Raw genomic sequence first — 17,579 nt, 5'->3', positions numbered from 1 at the left:
TGTACGGACTTTCAAAATTACAACTGCATAGGTTTTAATGGTGTCCATTCAGGGCCAACTTTGGCCATTTTTAGACGCCCTCCTTTAGTTACTTGTTGCATTACTTCTCCTATTATCAATCACGATAAATTAAAAAATACACAAAACATCAGGGTATATAAAGAAAAAAAGGATAAAAAAAATAAAAACAAATTCCTATAATGCTTTTATTATTTATGTATTCAGTTGGCTAAAAACATAATAAATATTATAAGTTATTTAAACGACGTTGTATCTATTACTTCATTAAAAAACGTTGATATTATAATATGATATGGATAAAATAAAATACTAATTGATTTTTTCTCTAACGCAATTTATTTAATAAAAGATGATAACTGTTGTATATTAATTAGAGATGAACCGGATATCCGGAAAGTATTCGGTATCCGGTATTATCCTGCACTTTTTAATATTAATACTCAGGATTGGGTAGTGCTAAATTAAAAAGATAAAAGTTAAGTTAAAAAGTTAAAAAGTTAATTAATTTTAACTTAACTTAGTTACATTTTATCGGTAACTATTAACTTTTAATTTGATTTTTTTTTAGTTAATGCTCAGACACAATGCGAGAGGATAATGAGTATATAATTTAGAAATTTTATATTGTATAATCGTTATTTGTGAACAAAAATAACCAGATTCTTTAATAAATGTGCTGAGAAAGGAAAAATATGAAAAATTATGTAAAATGGTCAATTTTTCTTTTTCTTTTTTTTTTGGTCGTTCGATCGGACCAAATTTAACTTTTAACTTTTCAATTACTTTTTTTACTAACTTAACTTTTAATACAATTAATTTCATTATGGATTAACTTGAATTTTAATTAAGTTAAATTTTCAAGGCTGTTAACTTTAACTTAACTTAGTTAAAAAAAATAGTTAACTTACCCAACCCTGTTAATACTGCGCTTACTTTAGCGTTGAGACACTACCGTGTCTCCAGAAGAATATATTTGTGAAGAATGGCGAAGAATATTGTTATCTCAAGGAGATAGGAAGAGTGACTTTGCAACGTTTATATATTTCATATCTACGCAATTTTTGATGTCATTAATTTTATCGTGGCGTACATACAGCATGCAGTACACTGAAAAACAAGATTGACTGCTGCAGCAAGTTAAATGGTTAAATATGGCATAGCATTTTTAATTGATTGCAGCAGCCAATTTTTGGTTGTGTTAGCCTATCGAAATCCTATACTAACATTGCGGATAGGCTAATGCAATCAAAAATTGGCTGCTGCAGTCAATTAAAAATGCTATGCCATATTTTACCATCTAATTTGCTCCAGCAGTCAATTTTTTTTTTTCGTGTAGATAATAGAATCTCGCTCGTTGTGTGCGCATCTCATCATCAATCAATCAAAAAATTTTTGTCATGATGGAGCCTTTTATTTTACTTCTATTCATTCTAACAGTGAGTGCTTATATTTTATTCTAAGTCAGTTTAAATCATCTTACTTCGAGCAACTGAAAATTCCCCATGTGCGACCGATTCCAATATTAGGAAACATGGCACCTTTTGTTTTTCGACGTATGTGTCATATGGAGCTTCAAGAAAAAATATATAATTTCTTCCCTCGAACGCAAAGTTCTTCAGCCTCTACGATTTTTTAACGCCGGTCTTCGTTATTCGTGATTCAGACTTGATTTCTATGATAACTATAAAACAGTTTGATAACTTCTGCGATTACCATGGCTTCGTTAATAAAACTCTTGATCCGATAGCCAGCAGAAATCTGTGTAACATGGAAAGAGATCGCTGGCGCGAAATGCGAAAACTTCTTAGTCCCAGTTTCACATCCAGCAAGATGAAGATGATGTTTGGACTTATTTGCCAGTGTGCCGAGAACTTCTCCAATTTTGTGGCAACACAGACTGAAGATGCCAAAACGTATAATTTGCAGGACTTACTTTTTATTATAGATGTACCAATGATACAGTAGCCACGTGTGCCTTCGGTATTAAGTGGATTCTTTTAAAAATTCGAATAACGAATGCTTCTTACTTGGCAAGGGGACATTAAATTGATGACTGGTTAGCTTTCAAGTTTTTAATACATAGAAACTTTCCGCAATTTGCGAAACTCATCAACCTGAGAATATTTGGCCCAAAAGTAGAGAATTTTTTCAAAAATATTGTTGCCACCACAGTGAAAACCAGAGATGAACAAGGAATTGTTCACCCGAACATGACTCAATTGATGATGGAGACCAGAAACAAGAACAACGGCCCTGAGTATGACATTAACGAAATGACGGCCCAAGCATTTGTTTTCTTTCTCGCTGGATTTGAAACTATATCAACAGCTATGTGTTTCACAACGTACGAAATTGGTGTCAATCCTGATGTTCAGAGAAAATTGAGAGAGGAAGTCGACGATGTTCTTAGGCAAACAGACGGCAAACCTACCTAGGAGGCTATCAATTGTATGAAATATTTGCACTGAAAAAAAATATAGTCAATTTTAACAAATATTTAGTTCAATACTGCCAACTAAATATTTATTAAATATAAAGATATATTTATTTGATACAAGAAACATTAATTTGATTTAACAATCATTCTTTTTACTGAACAAATATAATATTTATCTACTGTAAGTAAATGTTTAGTTGGCCGTATTGAACTAAATATTTATTAAAATTGACTATATTTTTTTTCAGTGTGGACGCCGTGATAAATGAAGCTCTCAGATTGTATCCAATAGGACCTTTTCTTGACAGAAAATGCGTTAAGGAAACCAAATTACCATCAGCGACTCCGGATGGTGAACCGATCACGGTAAAACCTGGTGATAGTGTATGGTTTCCGAATTATTGTCTGCATCGCGATCCAAAGTACTATCAGCATCCAAATAAGTTTGATCCAGACAGATTTCTTAACGGTGATGTAGATAACTCGGTCTATATGCCATTTGGTGTTGGATCCAGAATCTGCATAGGTAACAGGTTTGCCCTAATGCAGGCAAAAGTCGTGCTGTTCTATCTACTTTGGCGATCTCGAACCTGACATTAAAACTCGTATTCCTATGGTGTTAAAGAAGGAAACAGTTCTTATGATGGCGGACGGAGATTTTTGGTTGAAGTTGCGAGTAAGAAAATCGTAGACCTTTGTTACGCAATGTTTATATAACAGACATAAAATTAAGGAACAGTAATAATACATATTTATACATTCTTTTCGAATATAAAATTATATATTTGACGGATCCGTTAAATTATAACGCGAGCTTTCTCTTTAAACATGTAAAAAAATTTATCTTTTCTTCAATTAAACATGTAAAAAATTTAAAATTTTATAAAAGCTGTTATTTTAAATATGTATAATTACTTTTTCTTAAAAGAAAGGTAAAGTAAAAATTTCTTAACACTTAAAATGTCATTATAACACAATAATTCTGGTACTCTTAATATAACATACAACTTCTTTTTTATTGTATTCATTTATTAATATAAATTAGATGAGTTTTGTAAATAATATGTAATGGATGTTGATGTTTTGTTATATTATTCTTGCCGTTTATGTTTTAAAAGTATAAATTTATATTAAATGCTTAAGTTAGTAGCACTTGCATAAAACAAATTTGCAGAGCATAATGTAATACAACATTTATTTATAATATTAATAAAAAAATTGATAATACATAATCGTTTTAATTATATGATATTGAAGTAAATTGGTACAGATCGCGGTATAAGTTCTCTGTACAACAAACTATAAGTATATTAAGTTAATGAAAACCTAATAGATATAAAAAAGAGATCGCAAATATGTATTTCTTGGTAAACATATTTTTTAAAGTTACTTTTTAATAATCAAATACTGAGTGTAATTTTTACAGAAATATAAATATAAATTATTTTAGTTTTAATTTTAATATAAAGTTATTAAATATAAAGTATTTTATCAGAGTTATATATAAGTTGTAATTAGTCTAAATGTTCACACGCGCGGTATTGCAAGTCTAGCTAACCTTTCTTAAAATATGAGCAAACGCAACCCATCCCTATATATATATATGTAATTTTAATCATTTTACTATAACAAATTACTGTTATTTCTCAACGTAACATGTAGTAAAAGTTACATATAGCAATATAAATATATCTTTAACTAATAAAACATCTCTTACATTTACTTCCGCAAGATGATGGACGTTAATACGAAATTATGAAACGCTCAAAAAATTATGGTATATGTCCCCTCTTGAATCAAATTTTTCTCTTCTTCTTATATGTAATATATTTGTTTGATTTTTAACGTAAACTTGTTTGATTAAAATGAAACTTAGGGAAAAGAACTCACATTATAAAAGAGACACTTTGCGGTAACTTTTCCATTGTTTTCTTTGCCATAAATACATAAACGGAACGCAATGCCAATTTGCCTGTTGTGCTAACAGGCATCAGTCTCCCCTATAAAGAACATCGACATATTTGCACATATATTCTTTGATCATTATATATTTTTCTTATTATAAAAAAAGTAACCTTATTTTATCACATTTTCTTGAAATAGAGAAAAAAAACAAAGGATTAACAAAATTGTTATAAAAATAAACATTATTTTTTAACAAAACTAATTTTGAATTTATTTTTTTACATCAATTTGTAAGGGTACAATACATTCATGTCCAAGTGCATATTGAAACACAAACAATAAATGAAAATTCATATAACAATAGAGTTGTTTAATTATGAAAGAAGAACATGTTTATATATACAGCCATTGACAAAATTATTAGGCACCTTATTTATTTAACAATTTCTTCAATTTATAAGGAAATAAATAACACTATCTTTATAAATGTTATCATTTATTTCTTAAATAATCATATAAATTTGTAGTTTGAACTGCGCAACGGGAGCATTTTATTTTTTTTGCTATTTGCACTTGAGATAATCCTACGGAATGCAACACAATAATCTGAGCCCGTTTTCCTTCACTCAACTCGCGTGTTTTAGGCATATTTTGAAATCTCGGATAATATGTTAACAATAATAAGATAAAGAATTGCCTAGCAATTGCTCGAAACAAGACTGATAACGTCCGTATTATTCGAAGTCGAAATGCACACTAAACAGTTTTGTACATATTATCATTTCTCTAAGAAACTTATATGCCTCAGTTGCTTGACCTTCTCACAAAGTCAGTAGCATGAAAACAACACGCAAATAGAGAGCTTATGCACATTCAGTTGTGAAAAATTTAGAAAAAGCAAGGGTGCCTAATAATTTTGTCAATGGCTGTATATATTAATATACTTCTAAAAACTCAATTTGTTCTATTTTGGTTTTACTCCTAGATACATTTGGTATATTAATTTCAAACTCTTGTAACAATATAATTATAGGAAACGTGTGGTTGAAAATAAAGAAATAAATTTATGAATTCTGATAAAAGTAACAGTTACAAATTTTGTTACTTGTTGCATTACTTCTTCTATTATCAATTAGAATAAGTTAAAAAATACACTAAACGTAAGGTTATATAAAGAACGAAAGAATAAACAAAAATAAAAATAAATTCCTATTTTTATTTATGTATCCAATTGGATAAAGATATAATAAATATTATCAATTATTTAAACGATGTTGTATCTATTACTTCATTAAAAGGCGTTGGTAACATGATATTGATAAAATAAAATACTAATTGATCTTTTCTCTAACCTAATTTATTTAATAAAAGTGATAACTGTCGTATATTAACACTGCGCTTTAGCGTTAAGACACTACCGTATTCTCCAAATGAATATATTTGTAGAATGACGAAGAATATTATTATCTCAAGGAAAAGTGACTTGAACTTTGCAACGTTCATATACTTCATATCTACGCAATTTCCGATGTCATCATATGTACATACATACAGCATGCAGTAGTCAGTAGAATCTCGCTCGTGGTGCGCGCATCTCATTACCAGACAATCCGAAAATTTTTGTCATAATGGAGCCTTTTACATTACTTTTGTTTATTCTAACAGCAAGTATCTGCTTCTATTTTGTTCTAAATAAGTTTAAATCATCTTACTTCGAACAACTAAAAATTCCCCATGTGCGACCGATTCCAATATTAGGAAACATGGCGCCTTTTGTTTTTCGACGTATGTGTCATATGGAGCTTCAACAAAAAATGTATAACCTCTTCTCGAACGCAAAATTCTTCGGCTTCTACGATTTTATGATGCCAATGTTCGTTATTCGTGACCCAGATTTGATTTCCACAATCGCTGTAAAACAGTTTGATAACTTCTGCGATCACCATGGCTTCGTCAATGAAACTCTTGATCCGATAGCCGGGAGAAATCTGTTTAATATGAAAGGAGATCACTGGCGCGAAATGCGGAAACTTCTTAGTCCCAGTTTCACATCCAGCAAAATGAAGATGATGTTTGGACTTATTTGCCAGTGTGCCGAGAACTTCTCCAATTTTGTGGTAACTCAGACTGAAGATGCCAAAACGTATGATATGAAGAACTTATTTTCTAGATACACTAATGATACAGTGGCCACGTGTGCCTTCGGTATTGAAGTGGATTCTTTTAAAAATCCGAATAACGAATTCTTCTTACTTGGCAAGGAGGCATTAAATTTTGATGGCTGGTTAGCTTTCAAGTTTCTAATGCATAGAAACTTCCCGCAACTTGCGAAACTCATCAAGCTGAGAATGTTTGGCCCAAAGGTAGAGAATTTTTTCAAAGATATTGTTGCCACCACAGTGAAGATCAGAGATGAGCAAGGAATTGTTCGCCCGGACATGATTCAATTGATGATGGAGTCCAGAAAGAAGAATGGCCCTGAGTACGACATTAACGAAATGACGGCTCAAGCGTTCGTTTTCTTTCTCGCTGGATTCGATACTATAGCAACAGCTATGTGTTTCATGACGCACGAAATCGGTGTCAATCCTGATGTTCAGGGAAGATTGAGAGAAGAAATCGACGATGTTCTCAGACAGACCAATGGCAAACCTACCTACGAGGCTATCAATTGTATGAAGTATTTAGACGCCGTAATACATGAAGCTCTCAGATTGTATCCAATAGTATCTTTCCTTGACAGAAAATGCGTTAAAGAAACGAAATTACCATCAGCGACTCCGGATGGCGAACCGATCACGTTAAAGCCTGGAGATAGCATATGGATTCCGAGTTTCAGTTTGCATCGCGATCCAAAGTACTATCCGCATCCAGATAAGTTTGATCCAGACAGATTTCTTAACGGTGATGTAGATAACTCGGTCTATATGCCATTTGGTATTGGACCCAGAATTTGCATAGGTAACAGGTTTGCTCTAATGCAGGCCAAAGTTATGCTGTTTTATCTACTTTGGCGTTGCGATCTCGAACCTGACATTAAAACTCGAATTCCTATGTTATTTAACAAGAAAATGTTCCTCATGATGGCGGACGGAGGTTTTTGGTTGAAGTTGCGAGTGAGGAAATCGAAGGCTCCTGTTACATAATGCTTATTGGATCGATACAAAGTTGTGGAACAGTGTACCATACATTTTTTGTTTTAAGCATGATGTTATTGGGAACATGCATAAGTTTTCGCGATCTTTTTAATAATATATTTATTTAATATAAACAAACATTTCAATCAGAGTAAGGACCTGATCCGAATAAGGCCCAGGCACTAAATAAGGCCCACTTTTAAATTTATTACTTTAAAACCTGCACTATATGCTTAAAAGATGTGTCATAGGAAATAGATAAAAAAGGATTAAAGATTTGGATTCGAGCAACACGTTTGTTTAACACAACAAAAATTTGTGTGTATGAGGCTAGAATGAGCCATTTTTATAACAATCCCCTGCAAAAATTACCAGTATACAATGTTTCGTAATTTATTATAATTCATTATAATATTATTCAACTTCCTAACTATGGAAAATAACTATAAATAATTTTTTTGAAATAAGTATAAGTATTTTTTTTTAAACATATGCTTATTAAATAAGGCCCACTTATGTGATTTTTATTATAGCTATTATTATTTGTTTGTTATGGAGTTTATGCCAGAGAATAACGATTTTCAATGGTACTATCTTTTAAGAAGCCAAAATTGCATTCAAATTGCTACAAATTTTCAAAGATTGAAAAGTTAATTACAAACAATTAAAGATAATTGTAATATTTGAGAGTAGAGTAAGTCCTAAGGAATTTCCTTTCTATGATTAATAATCATTTTAAAACTGTTTTAGAAAGAAAATGTTTATTTTCTTTGTTATTTTTAATTTATTTTTGATTTGTGCTTTATTATGTTCATATGCATGTAATAAGGCCCAATGTTAGAGTTTAATAAAATTTTTTTTTGTTTTCATTTACATATATTCTATATAAATAATATATTTTATTTTTGGGAGTGAATGAAATGAAGATTTGGTTCTCACTTAGTTTATTTCAATATCCCCATAAATAGAGAATTTAAAAAAAATAAAATTAATTATATAGGTAGGCCTTATTCGGCTCAAGTATCTTATTTTCTTTTTGAATCTATCACTTTTTGTAATCTTCCAGGCAACTTACGAATACTGTAGCGAAATAATCTTTCGGCTCGCTTTGCAAAGCGATTTATTGTTCACTTCGAAATCACCACATTTAAATTTTTTAAACCAATTTCGGTACGTTCTTGCTTAACACAATATTGTTACTGCAAATCTTATAAATTTTTCTTGTTGTTTGACTGGCAGTTATAAAATGCGTGAGAAAAATAGTAAAGGATAATCGTGAATATGTACAATACTTTTTCAGCGTTCACTTCCAATTAAACTAAAAATGTAGTTAATTTAATTGCAAATTGTTATACAGCTTTTGAAATACAGGTTGAGCAATTTTAATGGAAGAATAATTGGGCGCCGAAATTTAAATATACTTTTGTTAGCATGTTGGTCTAAAGTTGGTCGCAGGAAAAGTTATTTATACACCTAATGTGTATTTAAAATTGACCTTTTAAATTATATCGAGAGATTTCCTCGACTAAACATGTAAGTAATTAAAAGTTTTAGAGGAGCTATTTTATTTTAATACGTATTGTTATTTTTTCTTAAAGCAAAGTAAAATTTATCAACATTTAAAATTCTTATAAAATACAGTAATTATAGTATTAGTAATATATACACTTAATTCCTTCTTTATTATGTTTGTTTATATGTAAATTAGATAAGCTTTGCAAATGATAATGAATATTGATTTTGTATTATTTCATATTACTATTACAATTCACTTTTTAAGAAACGTAAATTTATTATATATTAATTAATTTTTAATATAAAATTAATAACTTCTAGATAAAGGTAATTTAAAATACGATATGGTATGGAATTGTAAGGTAATGTGTAATTTGTAAGGTAATGAAAAATGTTGTTGAATGTTTTAATTTGATTAATTTTTTAAACTATATATATCAAAAAATGTGAGCATTTTATTATTATTCGATTATTATATCACTTTAGAATAGGTTATGTATAAAGTATTTGAAAAAAGAAAGAATTTTTCTAATTAAATTAAATTTTTACCTTAAATATAAAATTGATAACTATAAAAAGATCTACATAAAATATTTCAAAGAAATATCATAGTTTCGATAATTATAATTCAAGATATGATTTTAAATCGTACTATCAGTAACATTAATGATTATATTACTTTGACAATCTATAAGAGAAATAAATAAAGTTAAAGGAATAATTGAAAATTTTGTCGAAGAAAGAAAATTCTTTTAAATTATATTTTTTTGAATATTTTATCACATATTTCAAATTGTTAGTTTAATAGAATAATGATATATACCATCTTCTTTGAATACGAAACCTTGTACAATTGCGTAATAAAGAATACTTCGATTAAAGATTGCATAATTAAGAATTATAAATTATATAATTCTTTTTAGTTTCATTCTTTAATCATGTAAAGAGAAGAATGAAAACAATACACACATTTTTCTAATTACGTAATATATTTATATAATGCATATGTATGTACGTTAAAATAATGTATAAGTAATTAAATATCCTATTATTAAAATATGTTTTTATCTTTTTAAATATAATAAACGATTAATAGAAAATATATTAATTCTTTAAAAAAGGAAGAGAGAGAGAGAGAGAAAGAAAAAATTGAGACAAAATTTGATTATAATCTAGCTTATACGTGCAGTAATATATAATAAATTAATGTATGTATGATGCTATTAAATACTGAAATACATATATAACTTATAATATATTTTGTCTGGAATAATGAAGTATCATGTAACATGTATCTATTAAAAATAGTACAGCAATTGAAACAGTAATAAATTGTTAATTAACCCTTAGAAATTTTTTTCTGTCCAGATAAAATAAACCTCTGCCAAATAAATAAATTCTCGAAAGTACGAATAAAGTAATCCAATTTTTTAACTAAAAAGTTGCTTAACTTCACTTCTTGTAGTTAAATATAAAAAATGTCTATAATATAATATTAATCGATTGGACATATTTAAGTAAATACTTATTCATTGCCTTGACATTTACACTTTTATCTTTACTTATCGATCATGACAATGAATATACACATTTATCTTCAATTATTAATCATAATAAATTATGCATTACTTATTGTTATTACATTGACTGGTTACAACACAATTTTTTCTTATGTTCCGATTACGTTCTTTATGCATTTATTTCTGCGATGCTATGTACAATATCGAGATATATTCAAATTTCTTTTCCTCGTACGATCTTCCAACCGCTTGTAAATGATGCATTTATAGTTCTGGAGGTGACTCCACACGGCAAGTGGATAATTAATTCAATGTATACAACCTAATAAATTTTTATAATGTATTTCTAGGCTTTGAAAAAAGCTCAAAAATGAGCCGTAAGCACGTAATTACTTCATATGTATTAAATTGATTTTTTTAAATTAGTAATTTATTTTTGCGTATCAATTTTCGCATTCGATTTCTATATACCTTTTTTTATTATTTTAGATATGTTTGTAAATGAAATACATTAATTAATAAAATACAGTCTAAGAAATATCATTAATATGTTATTAGAAAGATCTTTAATACTGACTCTATTTTAGTTTTGTTATAATTTCATAATATTTGAAATAAATAATTCGTTATCCCACTCAAAAACATTCGATGATATAGCTGAAGAGCCTTTAAGAAGAGATCTTTAATTAAGTTTTAATCTAACTCAACACAAATGATAAATTTTATATGTCAATAACATTCTATATCTCAATAACATTTTATATGTCAATAAACATTCTCGTGACAGTAAAACTTATTAAATTGACGTGATCTTAATGACATTCTGCAACTTGAAGCAAAAATCAATATATAGTAAAAAAAATAATCTTTATATCTTATAATATTCTTTATATATATTATACATTACATATCAGAATGATAAACTATCGTTTATTGACAATGGAAATATTTTTTAAGCTTCTAAATAAAAGATTTAAAAGCTAATAAAATCAGTAGTAATAATACAGTAAATTTATTTATAGAGAAGTTAACAATCTTTTATGTTTTCGTGTTGCATAACTGATATTAGATTACTAATCCAAAGATCGCTTGGGAATTCTAATCTGACATTAAAATTAGAATTCTTATGATTCTAAATAAAAAGATAGAATAAAATTTTCTATGGCGAGAAAAAATCTTTGACTAAATTAACGAACAGAGAAATCTATGATCATTATTGCGCGCAAATGCTTATCAAATAGACATAAAGTTGAAAATGAAGATGAATCATATTCATAATTTATAAGACTCATTTCAAGTGCAAGACCATATATAAAATTAACCCTGAGAATTATTATTTTAGTTGCATTTAATAGCTTTTATTTTTTCATTTAAGACAGAGAGAGAGAGAGAGAGAGAGAGAGAGCGCATATGTGTGAAAAAATAGAAAGTACAGAAAAAATTATTTTACATGTCGCTGTCGTCATAAAATAGTTAATAAAAAATATTGGATATATACAGTTGTGAGTTAGAAATCGTTTGGGATTGTATCGGACACTTATGCGTCAACTCAAGAGAGATAAAATTTCTCGATGTTTTCGCGAATATTGTAAGTATCTATATTTCCCTCCATGAAAATTCCTTTATATTCTTATATCTTTATAAACATCTTTATAAACATTATTTCATATTGCAAGATCTTTCTTCTATTAAATTTATTAAAGAGTTCTGTATTTATATCTTCTATTGCGTGATAGAAATACATGCATACATACAAGCACAAAATTGCACACTTGCAGATTAGCTGACTGTGAGACGTTTTGTCAAACAGCTGACGGGAATGCTGCACTTTATAGTAGAAATGCCGGATCGGTATGAAAACCATATTATCTGTAGGTTGCGGTCCAATTCATACTCACAACATTCATGGGATTATTTCGTTCTTGCTGTTTATGTTAAACATGGACAAATGATGCTCGTGAGCGTGTGAGTATGAACCGGACTGCAGCTCTAAACGCGTCCGCTACAGTATATGCGCCACTGACGATCGATTCGGTTGTTTTACCACATCATCACATATACAGTTTGCACACTAAAAAGAAATATTTTAAATTTTAATAAATCATTTATTTGCATAGTACCGACTAAATATTTACTAAATAAAAAAATATATTTATTTAGTACAAGAACTATTATTTGATTTAACAATCTTTTTTTTTATTGAATAAATATTTATTTACTGCGAATAAATGTTTAGTTGGCTCTGTTCAAATAAATATTTATTAAAATATATTTTTTCAGTGTAGTGACAAAATGCCATTTTTAACCGATTCAGTAATTTTACCGTATATGGTCGACAACCATATCGTGTAAACATGCACGTATAAAATGTATTGCACAGTAAAACACGATAAAAAAAATCGATTCAACATAACAATCAATTCGATAAACGATCGTACCATGTAAATGAGCTTTAAGGAAAGCCATTCTCTTTCTCTTTTTAATATTATTTTTTATTTAATAAATCTTGTTTTGTATTAAATAAATAACTATGTAATAATATATACATTTATTCATCGTTTCTCATAGAAATGCTTTGTAGAGAAATATCAAACAACCAGTAAAACGGTGGTAATCAATTCCATTCTGATGAGTTGTATGCTCACAAAATGCATAGTCTAAGAGAAGACATATTCGATATAGTGTTTATTTATTTCCACAAATAGGAATGCATTTCATGTGTTACAAATGTATTTTATGCATATTGATGTATAATACCCGATAAATTATCACATCAATATTCGATGAACTTTTATCGCACCTTTTATCAGTGCAGTTATAACAGCAAATTCAAATAGCCTCGTAAATTTAAATAATTTTATTGATAATATTAAAATTTGAATTAAAAAGCGAATTAAAATATAAACGTTAAGTATAAATAATTTATATTAAATTTATAATGTTATGTGGAAATAATAAAGGTAAAATTTATATAAAAATTTATATATTATATTTTTCATTTTCATATTGATATGCAAATATGTATGTATCTATATTTAATAATAAACATTAAATTTATCATAAACAAGAAAAAATGTAATAGTACACAATTTGTTTTCTTATTAATTAAAAATTTGATACAAACTTCTGCTCAAAAAAACTTTAATGTTATTTTTCAAATGCCATTTCTTGCACTTTCTATTTTTGTAATATTAAATATTTTGATGATCAGCTTCAAAGCACTCATAGATCTTTAATTTTTCATAAATAAGAAAGAAATCAATAAAAAAATATGTTTTAATATATTAACAAAATTAAAATAAAAACTTATTTTTTTATAATAAAAATTAAACGAAATATATCTTTAACCACATTAATACATGTATAATAAAAAGCATCACTAAAGACAGATTTCAGCATCTCAGTTTATGTTAGAATATTTGTCCTAACTCCTTGTTAGTGTTGGCTAAAATACTTTTTATAATTTAAAAATAGTATTTTAAACGTTAAAGTTATAAAATACACTAATAACTTATATAAAAAAATACATCTGATTTTAAGTTAATTAATTCAATTGCCATATATAGACCAAAAAGAACATTTATGTAATAATCTTTTACTTTTAATGCACAAAGCCAAAAAGCGCACGTATTTAACCATTGATAGCAGAATATAGATAATCGTATTCAACGCAATAGTCTTCATTTCTATTTTTCGCTATCTTTCGCAATCATAAACGTGTTTATATGCATTTTAGTTACTGAGAAACTTGCATGTTCATGCATGCAACTTGCTCCTTGGTATAATTAGCCCCGCTCTATCTTATCTTAAAAGTTAAAAGCTTACAGAGACTAAATTGATCATTAATCAAGCATTTTAGAAAAATCAACTATTTATTTTGCTGCGGAATTTTTATATCTGCATGGAAATTTTTTAAAGTAATATTAAAATAATTTAAAGATAGAGAGAGATTGTTTGCACAAAATTGTGTGTCATATGATCTATGTCATTGATAATACATGTGTACATACAGAAACGCATAATATTCTCACAATTGTATCACTATTGATATAAAATTAATTTATCGACACTTGAATTAATCACGTTGTGGTTGACGCAAATCGAACACATCTGAATCACGGCACTTGAAGTCGTTTCATGTCACAAAGAGCGTAGTAATGGACATGGCAATTTTACTTTATAATTAAAATATATTTTGTAAATAAATAGTCAATTAATATAAATATAAAAAATAATTGTTAATATGGCTCAATTAGAATAAATCAATAAATAAAAGAAGGGCAACGAGCCAATTATATAATTGGCTCGTTGCCCTTCTTTCATTTATTGATATATATAAAAAAAATGAATTAGCGATGGACAAAATGAGAGTAGGATGGGGTATAAGAGCGAAAAGATACAAGAAAAAGATAAAGAAAGGGTTAACAGGAAGATTAGTAGGAGAATGCTGGGAGGAAAAGCAAGAATACCGATGGGAAGATAGATAGGAAGGGAGAGAGAAAGATATTATAATAGGAATGGGTAGGGAATAGAAGCCTCGGAAGTAATGGAGAACGGTACAGTTAGTTTGGAGAAAGAGCTAATTAATAGGGAAAGGGATGTACAGATTCAATGGAAGAATAGTAGATTGGAAAAGACTATAATGAGAAATACAAAGAGATAAGGAAAGAGGGCCGATGTATTTGAAAGAAGAAAGATTGGAATTAATAAGGAAAGGAGATGAGGTAAGGAAAGCTAAGCTGAGGTGTGGAAATATGGAGGAGGCAAAAAAATATTGGTTAGCAGGAGACGAGGATAAAACGAAGTGTATATTCTGTGAAAAAGGTAGGGATAATATAATACACTATGTAGGGGAATGCAAAGAAGTCAGTGGGAGGTTTAAGGAATTAGGGCAAGCGAATCAAAAAGTTATATATAGGTTATGGGGGAGAGGAATTGGATTGTAAGGGCAAGATAATAAAGAAATTATGGAAAGATAAAGAAATAATACTGAGAAGGAAAAGGGAAGAGAGATGGAGAGTAGAGTGGGGATAAGTACTGTGTAGAGAGGCTGTAAAAGGCTGTAAAATAAGACATAGGTTTATAGAAAATAGAATAAGTAGTACAAGAACATAGTAAGATAATATAAGACTGACTTAGATAGGCGTAAGGTGATAAATATGTCATAATTGGAAAGCGGCAATGCTAAAGATAAAGATAGAAATAGAAAGTAAAAATAAATAATTAAACAGTAAAATAGTTGAATAAAAGCGCGTATGAAGTATGGAAGGATGAATAAGGTAAGAATTTATTGTAAATCAAATCCCCTTCTTGACTATGCAAATGCTAAAGTGTAATAAATTCTATTCTATTCTATTCTATATAAATATAAGATAATTTCAGATAATATTTACTAATTTGTAAAATCGGTGTATTTTACTGTATATACTGTAAAGCAGTGTTTTTATTTTATTATATTACATTTTTGCGTTCATTATATCTATGTGTTAAACAAAAAGTTAAATTTCTTTTTTAAATAATTCCAAATCCGAAATATAATTCAAAATCCACTATAATATTACATGTATAATATTATAATTTCTATTCTTGTTAATAGTACTAATATTACTAATGTTTACAGATTTATCGTTGTAAGTATAACTTTATTTATAAAACTAAAAATAATATATTGACTGATTAATGACCACAAATGTTTACAATGTAAATGTTACAAAGAATACTTTAAAGTTTGCATTTTTTCTTAAGCAGGATGAGATAAATACAAAATGCAGACATAATCATTGTGAATGTAAATTCAATACTTCGTCGATTACACATATTGAGAAATTGTATATTATCAATTAGTTTGATTATGTACACATTCTATTATATTACAAAGAAACTGTATTATAATGGTATAAAAAGTATATAACTAAACTTATCTGCAAATAATGTGTGTGATGTACAGATAATTTAAGTAATTCCTTTGAAAGTAAAGTCTCGACATTCTGATCATCAAAGGTCTGCTTTGTTATGCAAATGTCGGTTAAACTTAGTTAAATTAATTCTTTTCTAACTCTAAAATTAAGACCAGGAAAAAGATAAACATAGTTAGTAAGCTAATCTTAAAGTTAATAAATATTTGTAAAACTAGCAATAAATTGAAATGCTTTTCCGACAAAAAAACTTTTTTCTGTTATTTTCATTTAATATTCCTTAATTCTATATCTCCCCAAGATTGTTAATTAATTAAATTTGAACAAATTATTTTTTCGTTTGATTAAAAATTCTTGATATAATTTTCAACTATTGTTAACTTATACAACACCAAAAAAATATATCATAAGTATTAAATAAATCTATGAAGAGATTATTCGAATGTTTATATCTCGAAATATTTCGGAGATTGAATCTATTCATGGCATAAAAAAGCATAATCGTTGAAATTTTGTCCCTAATACCAGCATATAAATAATACGACGGTTTCGCTTGAAGTAGATTGTGCTCGTTTTCCATATTTGATAGAAAGACAATATTAAAAAGGCTATGTGAAAAATTCACATCAATTGGAATGCATCCAACCCTTCTTTCAATTTCTTAGAAAATATGAGATTTACTCAGAAACATATGTAAAAGAGAATGTAAAATATATAAATTATCCCGTTTCTTAATTTTATTTTTTAAAAAAATCACCCTCTTCTTTTTCTTTTACAATACTTCTATATTTTATGAAATTGTTCTACTATAATATTTTAAATTAAATTATTTTATTTATGCAATTTAATATCATCAAAACAGAAAAAAATAATATAAATATATAAAATAAGAACTCTATAATGAAAACATAAATACTGAAAACATCAAATCAAAACATCTTATTCATTTCTAATTTTTATGTATTGATAATATTATTTAGAAAATAATTACATTTTAATATACCGAGAAAATCGAATCTTCATAAATTAATATGTAATCTTGCGTTATGACGTCATTACATTTTATCTTCAATTCTTGTTATTAAGATGATACAGCAGTTAGTTAATTAATAATAAACAGCAGCACTAC

General features: G+C 27.9%; 3 protein-coding genes and 1 pseudogene across 3 annotated transcripts in view; 3 read left to right on the top strand and 1 right to left on the bottom strand.

Moving 5' to 3' along the window:
* LOC108723499 (dynein heavy chain 1, axonemal) overlaps window positions 1-17,579 on the top strand; it is a 107,340-nt gene that overhangs the window by 37,797 nt on the left and 51,964 nt on the right. The gene's annotated exons all lie outside the window — the stretch shown is intronic.
* LOC108723488 (thyrotropin-releasing hormone receptor) overlaps window positions 1-17,579 on the bottom strand; it is a 39,377-nt gene that overhangs the window by 12,702 nt on the left and 9,096 nt on the right. The window lies entirely within an intron of this gene.
* LOC108723495 (cytochrome P450 9e2-like) lies at window positions 1,514-3,149 on the top strand (annotated as a pseudogene).
* On the top strand, window positions 5,937-7,893 carry LOC108723473 (cytochrome P450 9e2-like). Its single transcript, XM_018449274.1, has one exon. The coding sequence runs from the start codon at window positions 5,992-5,994 to the stop codon at window positions 7,507-7,509; it is 1,518 nt and encodes a 505-aa protein (XP_018304776.1). The 5' UTR covers window positions 5,937-5,991; the 3' UTR covers window positions 7,510-7,893.

Source organism: Mycetomoellerius zeteki, unplaced genomic scaffold (genome assembly GCF_001594055.1).
Source record: "Mycetomoellerius zeteki isolate Tzet28-1 unplaced genomic scaffold, Tzet1.0 scaffold106, whole genome shotgun sequence".
NCBI classification, from domain to species: Eukaryota; Metazoa; Arthropoda; class Insecta; order Hymenoptera; family Formicidae; genus Mycetomoellerius; species Mycetomoellerius zeteki.
The sequence above is the reverse complement of the archived record's forward strand: the minus strand, read 5'-3'. Positions and strand labels throughout refer to the sequence as shown.

Bases quoted from the DNA above. Each gene is read 5' to 3' on its own strand.
- LOC108723473 (XM_018449274.1), top strand. From the start codon at position 5,992: ATGGAGCCTTTTACATTACTTTTGTTTATTCTAACAGCAAGTATCTGC.